The 15,890-nt window shown below is 39.8% G+C and overlaps 1 protein-coding gene across 1 annotated transcript in view; it reads left to right on the top strand.

The window, feature by feature from the left end:
• adam19a (ADAM metallopeptidase domain 19a) overlaps window positions 1-15,890 on the top strand; it is a 300,955-nt gene that overhangs the window by 261,797 nt on the left and 23,268 nt on the right. The window contains exons 16-17 of the mRNA XM_084711868.1: window positions 3,756-3,960; window positions 10,479-10,556. Coding sequence (XP_084567994.1) covers window positions 3,756-3,960; window positions 10,479-10,556 — 283 coding nt within the window. The remainder of the gene's footprint in view (window positions 1-3,755; window positions 3,961-10,478; window positions 10,557-15,890) is intronic.

Genomic DNA, 15,890 nt, shown 5'->3' with positions numbered 1-15,890 from the left:
TGTGTGTGTGTGTGTGTAGACAGTCAAAGGGGATATTTTCCATTTTATGACATTTTGTCAATTTAGTCAAAAGTAAAAAGTCAAGTTTATTGCAACATATACAGTTATACTCAAAATGCCAGAGCCCAAAACTTTCCTGTTAGGTTGTTATCCAAAAGAATATAGTTTGAGCAGGAAAGAGCAACTTTTGTCATGAAAAAAAAAATAGAAATAGAGTATGTTTAACTATAAAGTTGATCAATTTGAGTATTAAATGTCTGACTTTGTATTGTATTCACTTGGATATAGGTTTAAAAAGATTTGCATCCCTTTTCCTTCTGTTTTTATTTATGTGTGACGTTGAGTTTTAACTCTTTTGGAAGTTGAGTTGTAACAGACATTGAATTAGTCAATAGATTTTGATTTGGACCTACATTTAGAATTAGTGAGAAAGTTCTAAGTTAATAAACTCACTGCTCATCATCTACCCTTCACCAAACAGCAGACAGACAGTAGGAGACTTGCTGGTGATTTATTGGTTAAGGAGTCGGACACTTTTCCCTGGAGCTGGTGGAGACCAAAACAGAGCGAAAAGGAAATTGAATGTCACATCCGCCTGATGGGTGACACAAACAAAGACTCCAAATGAAAGAACATGTTGCAGTGCTGAGTGTCTAAATCAGAAACTGTTTGCTAACGTTAAAGGGATAGTTCACCCAAAAACAAAATGTCACTCAATATCTCCTCCCCCCTGTGTTGATGTGAGGATGGGTGAAGATCTCCAGTTCACAAAACACTCCTCCTCGTATATCCCATGTCGCACCACTTGCGTACCTGCTTCAGGCGTGTGGACGAGGATCAGGTCTGAGAGGCTACAGTTGACATTTAGGACAAAAACATGCTGTAAATGGCGTCTTTTTTCCAGCTTGTTCTGCTGCCCCCAACTGGCCAAAACAGACCATTTCAGCTCACTCTCAGTCATGTATCATCATATGAATATTTGGTTCATTTTAAATCTCTGCTGCTGCTACCAAGTACACTCCTGTTGAAGTGCGTGCGTCATCATTCATGCTAACACACACTCGCACACAGAGTCGGTCAACGCAGGCCTGTGAGAGAGTTTCCCTGGCACAGTGCCAGAGCTCATTAATGGAGCCAAATTAGCGACTTAGCTATGCAAATGAGGCTGTGGATTAAGGTGGTTGACGGCTGCCTCGTATGATCCACCACTGCCCAAACCCATTACGGAGTCCCACAGGAGTCATTAGAGTGTTTTCTGGCCACAGTGAGTCACAGAGCTGATTACAGGATATGGAAATACTCTATCTGCCTCTTATTAAGACATGTGAATAATCTGCACACAGCCCACCGCTATCTGTCCATCATTCTGTAATCCTCTTCATTTGTTTTCCTCCAGATAGGCTGTGTGTGGGTGTGTGTGTGTGTGTGTGTGTGTGTGTTTAAATTTCCATGTTAATCAGAAAGATGTGGCTGTTGACAAAAAATAAAAAGACTCTTTTCTCCCTCAAAAGTGTTTTTGAGCAGACAGTCTGTACTCAAGTACACGTACTTGTGTTAGAAAAAGAAAGCAGTGATTCAACTTCTTTACTAAAGAAAAAGTGAAAAGATCCAGGTTCTGAAATGAACTCAAAGTATAAATGTAAAAAGTCATCTTCTGAAGGACGTTTCTATGGACCGTTTCTGTGCAGAATTACCTGAACCTCACTCTTTCTCTGTAGTCCAGTGTCCCTCTCTGTCTGTTTGGTCTTGTGATGTCATTTACATCAGTTTGGTCTTGTTGCATCCTGTTACATCTTTTATCTTGTTTTCATCTTTTTGTGTCTCTGTTGATTTATTATGCTTGTTACATCATTTTCAGCTTATTATGTTGCTTTTGTCTTTTTACCTCTTTCACATAATTTTCAGCTTGTTACATCATTTCTGTCATGTTACGTCTTTTACTTTATTTTTGGCTTGTTACATCGTTTTTGTTTTGTTATGTCTTTTACGTTATCTTCAGCTTGTTACGACTTTATGTCATCTTCAGTTTGCCACGTCGGTTTTGTCTTGTTATATCTTTTATGTCATTTCCTGCTTGTTATGTTGTTTATGTCTTGTATGTCATTTTTGGCTTGTTATGTCTTTTGCATCATTTTCGGGTTGTTACCTCTTATGTCATTTTGGTCATGTTATGTAGTTTTCATGTTGCACATATTTTTTTGTCTTGTCTGTTATGTATTGTTACGTCATTTTCTTCTTGTTACATCTTTTGTTTTCATCTCAAGTGAAATTATTTAGCCTAATGTAATGTTTTATGTTTGCTGTTAAGATTATTAATTATTTGTTCAGATATTCCTACTTTTTATTTTGCACAAATGCAGGTTAACATTAATAGCAGTAATTATTCATGTTTAAATGTCCTTTGTTAAGTGTGCTATTCACACCTCAAAAGTCCCACAATATTTCTTCAATAGTAGTATTAGTATAGTATTGACAGTATTGACAGGTTAGCTTGCTGACTTGCTTTCTGTGTAGCTAACGTTAGCAGCTGGTCTTAGCTGTAAATGTTTATTTAAATTAGATGTCAGTTCTTGAATGACAACAATATTTTCACAGCTGAAGGCAGAACTGTCACTGTACTGTGATGTTGTTCACCTTTTCTGACTTAAACACAAAATAATGGCAAAACTCCTCTTTTGTCACTAGAGGCAATGATATAAACTGACTGTAACATTAGCTGGTTTCATCAGAATGAGAGCAGAATGGTCTGACTCAAGACCTGTGAAGTGTTGTAATGTGTACACGTGGTGCATGGTAGTATGTCGTTCTTTGTTTTAAAATTGTAATCCTGCTAAATAATCCCCATTTCTACTAAATGTAACTGTTACCAGATTATGGGGTTTTTTTTCTGTAACTGTAAGGGAATACAGTTACCTTAAAGAAAGCCTCACAAATATATCATTTCATTTTTTTAGGCTCAGTGTAGTGTAGTGAATGTGTAGTTTAATAAAAAGTCACTCAAACAGGAGGAAACTGTGTATTTGTTGGGGACTATTTTCTGCAGCGGATGAATCCACAGTTGGAGCAGTCGTGAGTGCTTGGTGCAGCAGCATTATGACCTCCTCCATCACTTTTCTTTCTGACCTTCAATCCCTGCTCCCTTCCATTTTCGTGACGCCCGCCCCCTTCCATTTGATTGGCTAAAGTCAAGCAGTTACTGCCAGAAGTTCGTGAACTTTGTGCTGCAGAGAAAAATCTGTGCGCGTTCGCGTGGGTTGCAACTGCTTCACACCCCCCTCGGTCATCAATACCGTGATCGAAACCACTTCCCCTCAGCCACTGCACCCTCATCGAAATGACTGGAGGTGGCAAATTACCATGTGGCAGTGCTAAAGACCCGTAAAGTGTTTTTAATAGTTTTTGGACAACAGTGGAGCTCTGTGGCACAGAGGAAGAAGATATATCAGGCTCTGGATGTATTCATCGTTGGTATGACTGCAAGATTTTGAGATAATTAGAAAAACATAGAATATAGCCAGACTTGAAGGAGGAATAACACAACACAGATTCACAGACAGAAGTCAAAGTTTGGCTGATAAATACAGATAAACAAATAACAGTCTATCCCTGCTGCTGTTCCACTGGAGCTGCTCCGAAGCTCTCCAGCCTCGGTGTGACTGTGGGAAGCTCTGAATTGCTAAATATACTGCTGACTTGGCTTTAAACAGTAGTAGTGGGTTAAATATCTCTTTCTGTGTGCTTGTATCTCTGCCCAGTGATGCCAAATGTGGTAAGATCCAGTGCCACAGCGCCGCCAAGAAGCCCAAAGGCACCAACGCCGTCTCCATCGACACCACCATCAAGACGGGCGGCATCGAGGTGAAGTGCCGCGGCACCTACGTCTACAGCACCCAGGACGGCCAGGGAGACCTGCCCGACCCCGGCCTCGTCATGACCGGCACCAAGTGTGGAGAGGGCAAGGTCGGTCCAGTCAAATAAGATAAATCATTGTCATAATATCATATAGGAATATTCCAACAGTAAGTGAGTTAGTTTGGGATGACGGGCTTGTTTTTCCCAAGTGATAAGTAGGATTTTTCCTGCAGCACAGCATGGAGTGACCATAAGGTTAACAGGGTTTTTGATCAATAACAGCACTTGACTCAACAATTACTGTGTATGGCCGCCTGCCAAGAACATGAACACCTGCCTGGTATTTTGAACCGGGCTGCAAGTGAAGAGGCTGCAGAGAGGAGGCAACTGGCAGCACAACACATTTCACTCACAAAGGATTTAACACTGTGTTCTCAAGCCAAAAAAAAAAAAAAAAAAAAAAAAAAAAAGCCAGAGCATTGTTTGTGCTCTGCTATCTGCAAACTGATGTCGTACTTTTTCCCTAGATGGTTCTTTGGGATGTGAAATTTGTTGGCTTACTCGTCTCTGCTGTGGCCCTGATTGTTCAGGTTAAGATAGCGCCTGGGTGAGGAGACAGTTAAACAAAAGTTCCTGTTGAAGTGATGCGCCAATGCATGTAAGGGTCTGACACAAGAAGGATGATGTGGGCTGTAGCATGGGGTTATGGTTCCAGGTTGGCAAAATATCTGGGAGTTCCAAGGATAACAGATCTATTATTAAATCTTTTATCACTCCTCGCCCAGTTTTATTAGCGAGGATCAGTGTACAAAACATTCAGGCTTCTCATTTTTAATCTGTGCTGGAGGTCACTTTTCTCTTTTAAGACAACCAGAATATCTGTATTGTCACAGCATGATCATGTTAGATTTTAAAACAAACCAAGCCTTCATCAGGGAGTCAAATTTCCATTTATTGAAATAGTACAGGAGCAGTTTAAAGAGCGAGAAAGTCGGAATGGAACGGATCATGATGTACAGCTGGCAGCACCAGCAGCATCTGAGCTTTTTCACAGAAAACAGCTGCCTACTGCTGGAAATGACACTGAGGAGGGCTGGTAGACTGAAATAAACCAGTAAAATTGTTTAAACCAAAACAGGGCGCTATAATAGGTGAAAAAGCTTAACAGAGCTGAAGGCTCGTTTACGTTTTCCTGAAAATAACCTGTATGTCAAATAAAACACGACCACAGGACGCAGTGAAGAAGTTCATATGTGGATTTCATAATAATATTATTAATAAATCTTTGTTGTCCACAAATGTGGAAATTTCCTTTCAGCAATACATCACATGAAATCATAATAGACACAATAGGGTTTAATCGTAAATCTAATCAAGACCATTTCCTGTTTCCCGGAAAATACAATGATGGGAAACAGGAAAAAATGTTTTATTTATTTATCAGAACATATTACAATATATTCAGAAAAATGTAGGCCGACAGTTTACTGTCAGTAAACATGCAGCAGCCTCTAAATTAACACAAAACATGATTAAAACACACATGCATGCTCTGACATTGTGGGATTGCGCCTCTATTATAGGTAGTACGGTAAGACCTTTTGGCCCATCAGATTCATTCTGTTGCAGGCTGACCTCTTGTGATTGCACCTGTACTATAGTTAATATGGTTCCTCACTGAATTCACCTGTTGCAGGCAGCTCACACTCGCAGCCTTGACTCACACCAGCAGAGCAGCTGTAGAAAACTTAGTTTAATAGAATGTCTTAGAAAACACCAAATGACTTGATTGAATGCATTTCTTTAGTTTATATAATGAAGATTTGTAAAATATCACTTTCATGAGGTTGTTATTCTCAGAAGACAAATCACAGACAATAAACTTTCATAAGCATTTCATAATTCTGGCAGTTGAGCAGCAGATATAATGACGTTCAAGGTGGATGTGAAGCTTTTATTAATTCTAATGTTGATGGATGTAAATTGTGTTCTTTTGCCTCAATAATGATCAAAATTATGCACAAAAAAGGTCAGGTTAGGAACACAAATATGCGTGATTCTTCTGTTACATTTAGTGTGGCTTGAAATGATCAGGACTTAGCTGAAGTTTATTTCCCAGGATTGTATATATAGCAACGAGCAGACATTTTCCATAAAAAAATGTTTTGATAAACCTGCTTTACACCACCTGATCAGCACCAAACAGCAGACAGACACAATTAGAGACTAGCTGGTGAACATAATGGAGCATTTAGCAGCTAAAGACATTTTGTCTTGGGAGTTGGTGGAGACCAAAACAGAGCTTAAAGAGAGTGAATTGACACCCCATCCTCCAGTAACAAGTATTCACTTTCACTTTTCCTAGTTGGAAAGAAAAAAAACATAATTTATTCCAAATAAAGATAGTAGTCACTTGTCTGTGTTCCCACTGCTGTTAGTAATATTATCTTTCCGAATAAATTATCAGGGATTTATATCAGCCCACGTCATACAAAGCTAAATGTCACAGAGACCCAGGAGGTCTGTTCTGTGTCAGCTGTTTGTTTAAGGCAGTGATTTGGGTTGAGTCAGACGCTAAATGGAATATAAATTTCCAAGTAAACCCACATACAGACCCACACAGAAACACAGAAAGTAAGGGCTGAATTATGCATGTGAAATACATACATATATTTATATATATATGAAAATGCACACACTCTCAGAGTAATATCTGCAGTCTCCCCCTTTTCCATCAGTAAATTATATTTCTCTGTCTATATTGCTTTCCCTCTGCGGCACATTCCAGCCACTTGAATTCCATTTCAGCTATTGTGCGGCCCGCGCTGAAAGGACTGAATAGCGCTGCATGAGTAATATATTATAAATAGGCAGCAGAGAATATTGTCTGCCATCCAGCAATGATGAATTTTGAGTCATCATATTGAACGGGCCTTTTCTCAGCAATAAATGCACACGTAGCACAAAGCTGCTGCTTCTAATCACACACTCACACCTTCACCTACACTAAATTGATTCCCCCGCTAACAATAGTACAGCGACAACAACAGGCTGAGCAAGAGATACAGTACTAATGCACACATTAATGTTAGTGTGAACACAACTCAGTGATACATAAAATGTGACAGGTTATGACCTTCAGGTAGACTTTGTTTTTACATTAAAGGAGATATCTGAATATATTTACTGCAGTAAATGACCACAATATGGCATCAGAGATTAAGCAGACATGCTAAGTTGAAATACTCGCTTCTCTGACAACAACACTACAGCCATGGAGTCCCTTGAAATTTCCATTCCTGCCCATAACTTGTGTTATTGCTCGCCCATTTCACATTTATTAGAGTTCATATTAATGCCGAATCTTTACCAAATAAGTAAGAGTCAATTTATAAGTCATAAGAAATCATTAATAATCTTGTAGGAGGAGTTGATGTTTATAACTGTTAAATTGTGCAAAATGTTAATGGAGTTTGGCAGGCAGAAGGCAGGCGGTCACTGAACTCCAGCTCCAGGGTGTGTATTTTCAGAGCAGTGGGCTTTTGTTTTCAGGATAACCGGCTTAACTTTACATCGACAAATAATTTATGGTTATAAACAGCTGATCAACTTACAGCGGAGGACTCGGTGCCCCTTGTTTTTGTAAATTTACAATGCTGCACCCGTCTTGCCCTCCTGCACCGTCCCTGCAGCCTGCCTGAGCTTCCTCATGTCTGGGGAGGAGGGGGCAGGGGGAATTAGGACATTTGCACTCATTTTTGGATGCACAATTGTTACATATTGCGCCTTTAAGTCACAAAGGTTTTGAATTGTAACAGCCAATGATTTGATTATTTCAACAGGAACTAATAAAAAAATGTAAATAATACGCCTATTTAGCTGCGATTGAGATGAGAAGATTGATATAAATTTTGCATTAAAATGTCTAAATATGCAAGACTTATATTATATATTTTGTTGACTTAGATCCTTACATTGTCTCAAATGTTTCCAAGAATGACTAAATGCAGATAAATCTCTTATTTATTCAAGGTAAATGGGATAAATGGGAGTGCGGAGGGAAGTCAGCAAACATGATGAAACATAACTAAATAACAACTCCCATGATCCCACGCTATCTCACAACATCATTGAATTATGTCCTTTATTGTTGTTTTAATGTGAGAGACGCCTGGCTGCAGAACTTACATCTTGTGTGTTTAAATGCAGAGCTGGAGATTAGCCTAGCTTAGCATAAATTCTGGAAGCAGAGGGAATCAGCTAGCAGCGTATTTGTTCAGTTGTTTTGGAGAGCTGCGTAGTAACTCTCTGCTATAAACGCCTGCAGCGTGACGAGGTGCTGAGTGTCTGTTCTGTGTTGAGCGCTGCACCTTTTGTATTTTTCCTTGGTCACAGAGTTGAAAAATGTTCAACTTTGGCTAAATCACAATCAATTAAAACTTTTTACCCAGCTGCCTCATCACAGTGGAGATGGGGCGGGACAAACACTACAAACTGTGTTCTGCTCATATAAAAGTACTCCTGGACCTGAACTCTGTCCAACTTCAGCTCTTGAACCAAACAATGGCACTCAATGATTTGTTGTTTCCTCGCCAACAAAATATCATGAACCCACACAGACCAGCGGGCTGCCCTCTCTTCATATGTGCTTCGCTCAAGCAAGAACTCTACCTTGTGCCAACATTTTTATATTCAGTTGATAACATTAATAATAACCAGGTACTTGCAATCAGGGTTGGGAGGATTACTTTAAAAATGTATTTCAATGTAGTTATTAATTACCTGTCAGTAACGTCAACCAAGTATCATGATATCAATGTAATGTAACTTGATTACTTTTCCGTTACTTTTGGATTACCTCAATGTGAAATATGGTGAAATTGTTTAACCTAATATAGTGTTTTTAAAGTTGAAACTAACAATTCTTCTCATCGTCGATTGTTTTCTCAATGAATGGATTCATTTCTGTCCATGTGCTCCACGTTTGAACCTATTTTTCAAGTCTTTCCTGCAGTGATTATTTTCAGTATCGATTAACCTGTCGACCATTTTCTACATCAATCAATTCGTCATTTGGTCCAGAAATTTTGAAAAATGTTGATCAGTGTGTCCCGAAGTCGAAGATGACGTCCTCAAATGTCTTGTTTTGTCCACAACTCAAAGATATTCAGTTTACTGTCAGAGAGGAGGAAAGAAACCAGAAAATATTCACATTTAAGAAGCTGAAAGCAAAGAATTTTGACTTAATTAAATTAAAAAAAACAATTATTTCATTCATTTGTTGTGAGGTTTATTAGTCAGCTGTGTCTTCCCTTGTTGTGTGCATTTTATTTTTTTACTATCCAGATTGCGTAACCCCATTACATGTAATCTGTTAGTCCCCAAGCCTGCTTGCAACACATAAATTAAAGCAATAGTTCACCCAAAAATGAAATTTCACTCAATATCTCCTCCCCCTGTGTTGATGTGAGGATGGGTGAAGATCTCCAGTTCACAAAACACTCCTGGAGCTTCAGTAGAAAACAGTGTTGCAGCCAAATTCAGTACAGTTGAAGTGAATGGTGACCAGTTTTAAAATGTAAAAAAAAGAACACAAAAACCCCACAAAATTTAATGTCACGGCTTTTTTTTTTGACTAAATCAGAAATTACTGCCAACTCAAATTTGACTTTATAAGAGAGCCGCAACGAGTAGTCAATTAATTCATTAGTCGATCAAAAGAAAATTAAGCTCACTATTGTAGTAATTGATTAATTATTTCAGTCATTTTTCAACCAGACATTTATGATTTATGATCTACATGGAGAAAGAAAAAGTTTTCTTCTAACTTACTCCATGTAGATCTTGAACTCTTGAATATAGCATCAGTCAATGAGATAAATATATGTATAATAAGTATATGAGACTTGACTGAAACCTCTGACTTGCAGCATTTTCTTGTTTTCTATATCAGCAGTGTGTTTCTTTGTGCTGAATGTGTGTCTCAGATTTTCTTGTTTTGTTTATTTGCATGCATTTTCTATCACTCATCCATCTCTCCCTGCTCTCCACACACTTTCATTTGATTTTTATTTTGGCGGTTTGGTTATATATTAGAGTTAGAGTTTTTTTTTCAGCAGGGTCTGTGATGTTTCCAACTCCTCCATCTTACCTTCTCTTCACACTGCTGAAATGCAACAACAAAGAGCTTCAGTCCCTCTCCACCCTGATGGAATCCCTGGCCCAGTGTCACTGAGGCATCCATCACACCCCTGAAATCTGCTTCTACCTGTTCCCTGCATGTCTGTCTCCTTATGAAACAACACATCCCGCCAGCAGGATTGAGAATGGTTATTAAAATGAGTATTGAGCAGCAGTAGAGACCAAATGTGTTTGGTAAAAGCAGCTCGATAAACATCATTAGAAGCCGTAAAAGCCCTACCATAAAGCAGTGATTTTGGAAGTGATTTAAAAGCGGATACTGATGCTGCTTTCCCAGTGTCCTCAGGCAGCCAGGTTGTTCCAAAGCCCAAGGGCACTGGCAGAAGGCCGATCAAAGTCTGAATGCGTGTGTGTGTGTGAGTGTGTGTGAGTGTGCACTGTAATCTTTAACACAGTATGTGATCATTCTGCTTTTGTTGCCACAGGTGTGCAGAGACCGCCGGTGCCAAAATGCCTCTTTTACCGAGCTGGAGACTTGCATAGCACGCTGCCACGGCAACGGGGTAGGCACACACACACACACACACACACACACACACACACACACGCTCACGAGCATGCAACAGACTCAACTCACTTAGCTGCCGGGCACAGCTCCCTAATCTTATTGTCACACTGTGTCCTTGGGCAAAGGTAGCGCTTTGCAGCGCTGTCACCAACCTGTCGTAAAAGGCAGGAAAATAGATGGCTAGAATACAACAGCAACTGAAGTGATGAACTATTTATTGGAGCAGTACAAGCAAGCCTGAGGCAGATAAGGAGGAATCATACATAGTTTATGAGTCAGTAACCAAGCTCTGGAGTGGAGTGTTTGGGGCTTAAACACTTGTTACTTTGAGAGAAGATGGGGATGTAGATAGGCCTTATTTATCTGCAAACTCTGACCTCTGAAAACATTGTTAAAAGGATAGTTCAGATCATTTGAAGTGCGGTTGTATAGGGTACTTAACTGTTCACTGTGTGTTACCAGCAGTAGGCAGTGTTTGGCCAGGTTGGAGAAGCAGCAGGAGTACCAATGTACTGCTGTGGACAGGGTCAGCAGCAACGCAGATTTTAGACACCTAAAAAAAAATCAACATTAGTTTAAGTGCTATATTAAGAATATTTCCAATGCTTTACCTTGTTCTTAGACAGCCTTTTTCAACAGGAAACCTCTATTATATAAGCCAAATATTGCTCAGTAATTTACCTTGCAGAACACAAGGGTTGCTGGTCCACCACTGCCTTGATCAGACAATTGGTTCGTGTTATTGTGTGACTTCAGTGTTTTAAACAGTTGGTTAACACTCACCAAAGTCACACAATAACACAAACAAACTAAGAGGTCGAGGCAGTGGTAGACTAGCAACCCCTGTGCTTTGTGAGGTAAAATTACTGATTTTGGCAAGGTCTGGTTGAGCAAGAGAGAACAATATTTGGCTTATATAATAGAGGCTTCCTGTTTAAAAAGGCTGCCTAACAGCAAGGTAAAGCATTGGAAATATTCTTAATATAGCATACACTTAAACTGATATTGATTATGTTAGATGGGCCCTTTTTTTTAAGTGGATAAAATCTGTTTTGCTGCTGACCCTGTCCACATTTGTAAATTGCGGAGCATCCATGCTGGTGCTGCTCTTCTCTGCTTCTCCAAACTGGGGGCGTGTTGACCACCATCTACTGTAGGTAACACGCTAACTATGGATAATTATCTCATACAACCCAACTTCAAATAATCCACGCTATCCCTTTAAAGGGACAGTTCACCCCAAAATCAAATATACATGTTTTTCCCCTGGCCTCTAGTGCTGTTTATCCATCCAGATTTTCTTTGTGTGAGTTGCAGAGTTTTGGAGGTATCGACTGTAACGATGTCTGCCTTCTCTCCAGTATAATGGAATTAAATGGCACTCAGCTTGTGGTGCTCAAAGCACCAAAAAAATACATCTGGAAAACTCATACCCAATGTCTCTTTTAAAAATCATTACTTAAGATAAGCCCCCTGTTGTGAGCAATTTCATGTAAGAACTACTTTTTCTCTGCAGTAGAATCTACTGGAAGAATTGTGGTTTAAAAATGTGTATTTTGATTGGCATTAAGGAAAATCTGAGTGATTTAAAATGACTGCTCACTGTATCTATGCTGTGAAATGATGTTGAATTTGTCACAAGTGGGAAATTCCATCTCAGAGCTAATTTCTTCTGAGATAAACAAGCAGACTGGCCAAGTGTGTGTCAGCTGGCTGATGTCACATTGTCGACTTACACTTTTGTGCTGCACGTACCCAAGATGATCTTCAGTCCCACCATAATTTTAGCTCAGCATCAGGTATTAATTAGCAGCAGTGTACTCAAATAAACTCTACCACAGCTGTGCTCATTTACATCATTGGTGCTAGTAAATGGCTCTCTAAATGAAAGTGTACAGCAATGCAAATATTTTTCTGCCACAGTAATTTGCAGTGAACATAATAAATCTGCTCTCAGGTGTTTCAAACAGAAACTAAGCTGTCATACACTGTGTAGGCTGCACAGATCCTCAGTTATATAGACTGATTTGATCCTGTAAACATACAGTACACTGAGTCATGAGTTTATTATGTACACCTCACAAAAACCCTACTGTTGCTATAATGAAAAGGCGAGCCACATTCTTCCAGGAGAACACTGATTTATTTTGTCATTTTTCTGTATTGGGTTCCACTGGGCTTAGGAAAGAACACAGCAGTGTAATGTGATATGGCAGTCATTAACGTTCCACCAGTATGGCTTTTTGATAGCTAAGGGGTTTCAGACTGAAGCCGCTGACGTCCTTTTGTCTGCAGTGTAATATTTTTAAAGCCACAGGAAAATTAAAGTGGTGTTTTGTTTTGTTTTTTAACTTTCAGAATGTAGCGATTGACAGTTTCTCCCTCAGTTTCGTCTTGTCTTTCTTGCCTTTGGTTTCTCCAGTGTGAACACATGCAAGTCAGTCTGAAGCACAGATGAAACTGTTGGATTTTCAGTTTCATGCTGTATTACAGCTTTATTATAAAGAATAAACTTTATGGTATAATTATTAGTCTGCTGAGTGGGTGAAATGATATTCAACTGTGTTGTCATCAGTGGAAAATACAACCCCTAGTCTTAAAGTCACAATTTGATGTAAAATTTATTGTGAATAATTTTTGAAGGGTCTTGAGAAAGGGTCCTTAAAAGGTCTTTAAACCAGCTGGATTCACAAGGTCACGCAAGAATCCATCATGCAGCCAATCAGCGTCCTAGGAGGAACTACTGGGACTACTAGCTATGGGTGTGGTTTTAGGTGTGACAATAGCAAGAAGCCTCCATGGAAGCGACTCGAAGAGTTTAGCGTAGATACTGCACCAGTTATATCAGAACTGGAGAGTATTTCTTCATTGAAAGAAGAGAAAAGAATGGCACTGAAGGTTTTTCTCAGAGGAAAAGATGTTTTCCCTCTCCCCCTCGCCCAGCATGGCAAGAGTATGATCTGATTGGTTAAATTTAGCCCATGTTAGGCATGACAGACAGATGGTTCATCCAATCACTTGCCAAGTGTTTCTGAAAGTGTGTGCCCTTTTCCAAACTGTTTCTAAGGATGACTTCCCAGATTGTTCTGTGTAACAAAGCATCTGGCAGGTCAGGTGACATCTGAGCAGCAGTGATGTAAACGTAACACCTGAGTGGACATGCTAATTTTTGCTCCTTTTCCAGGGCAGACAATGACAGCTTGTGGCCTCCATCGGTAGCTTCTGCAACTCTTTGTCACCTCAACCACAAATTCCATCTGTCTCTATTGCTTGAACATTATTCCAGTTTTTAGCATGTTTTCACACATTTAAAAAACTTAAATAAATCCATCCATCTTCAACCGCTTATCTGAAGTCAGGTCACAGAGGTAGCAGTTCCAGCAGGGTGCCCTTTCATTTCGCTGGCCACATTAGCCAGCTCTGACTGGGGGACTGCAAGGCGTTCCCGTGCCAAGGTGGAGATATAATCCTTCCACCTGGTCCTCAGTCTGCCCCATGGCCTCTTCTCAGCTGAACGTGCCTACAACACCTCCCTAAGGAGGTGACCAGGTGACATACTTACAAGATGCCCAGATCACCTCAGCTGACTCCTTTCTATGCAGAGAAGGAGCAGCTCTACTCCGAGTCCCTCATGGATGACTGAGCTTCTCACCTTATCGCAGAGGGAGATGCCATCCACCCTCCTGAAAAAAAAACATTTTGGCTGGTTGTATCTGCGGTCTTGTTCTTTCAGTCATGACCCACCCTTCATGACCACAGGTGAGAGTCGGAATGAAGACTGACTGGTAGATTGGAACCGTTTCCTTCTGACTCAGCTCTCTTTTCGAAACAACAGCCCGATAGAGCAAACACAAACATCTCGTACTCCATTGTCCCCTCACTTGAGAGTAAGGCCCCGAAAATTTGCACATACATGCAGCTTTTTTTAAAGTAAGAACCTGCATATATATGAGCTCTTGAGTAACTAGCGCTAGCATGCCCCTGGCTGGCTCGCATGTTAGCGGTTAGCTCAACAGAACTTCATCAGTAGTCACTGCACCACCTATTTTTTTATGGCGTACAGATAATGTTTTCTGTCCCACTTCCTGCATGACCAAATTTTCAGTTCGGGACTTTTTCAAAACTATATTAGTTTTTATTAAAGGCCGGTTTCATACATGCAATATATGAGTCTAATCCTAGTTGGCATGGCCTAGTTTGTGTTTTGAACCGCTCTGGTGCTTCTATTGACCCTGAGTGTTTGAAGCGAACCCAGCCACGACTAGAATTTCACACCTCATAAGTTTTTTAAAGAATCGAGTCTGTTTACCCCGTCTACTGTATAAGGAATGGGCTCACCGCTCGCCAGGCATTGTTATTTGATTCGGATTTGACATATTATGAGTGAGAAGAAAAACATCAGACGTACCCTCTCCTCCTTTAATCCCCTTCTCTCCTCACTTTGTTGTTCTATGCTGTTTGTCCCTTTCTTGTTCTCTCCTCTCAGTGTAACAGTAGATGGATAATGGAAGTGGCTGTGAGTCAGGATTATTCTAAATACAATATTTTACTCTCCTCCCCGTTTCGGGTCTCCTCCCGTGTTAGGATGTGTTTTTTTAATTCAACATTATCATTCATATTGATCCTCAGGCTTTGTGAGTGTGCTGGATGTTCATGCAAATAAATGGAAATAATGAGCAGAGGAAGTCTGCTCACTTCTGAGAGCTCCACTGGTTTGCATCTTTTAAAAAACTTATTCAGAAGATTTTCATTAAATAATCTTAAAACATATTAGAAGTCCTGGAGATTCAGAAGGCTGAAGGATATATAATCAACGTTTAAATCCAGGTCATGGCCTTTCATTGCTTACAGCTTTTCCCATCTTATCTTTATGTGATGTAAAATTCTTTTGAAATTATTCTCTTCAAAAACAGCATCAGAAATGTTCACAAAGAAACCATGCTGGGCCTCCTGGATTTGAAGTAAAAGAGCGATAACAATCAGCAAACAACTGTGCGCCCTTCATGTCGACCGAGTGCTAATGGGGTAAATAGGCATGTTAATCACTGATAGGATAATTACATCTCGATGTAATTGGAGCATGGCAGTATTTTCTCCTTCATTTAGGGGCGGTGAATTACACAAGATGTCTGGAGATATTAATCAAGCTAATGTCTAGATAAAAGTTTCTTTTCACAAGTTTGAGACAAGTTAATTAAAAACTCTTAAATGCAATTTGCTGCCAAATGTAGTGAAGTAAAGAGAGTCAGAATGTGACCTGAACTGGAAAAAACTCAAAGGTAGCAGATTAGTGGCCATTATTCAAAGGTGCTTTTTGGTGAAATGGCTA

Source organism: Lutjanus erythropterus, chromosome 23, assembly GCF_056507025.1.
Source record: "Lutjanus erythropterus isolate fLutEry1 chromosome 23, fLutEry1.hap2, whole genome shotgun sequence".
NCBI lineage: Eukaryota > Metazoa > Chordata > Actinopteri > Lutjaniformes > Lutjanidae > Lutjanus > Lutjanus erythropterus.
This window is presented reverse-complemented; position numbering and strand designations above follow the sequence as displayed.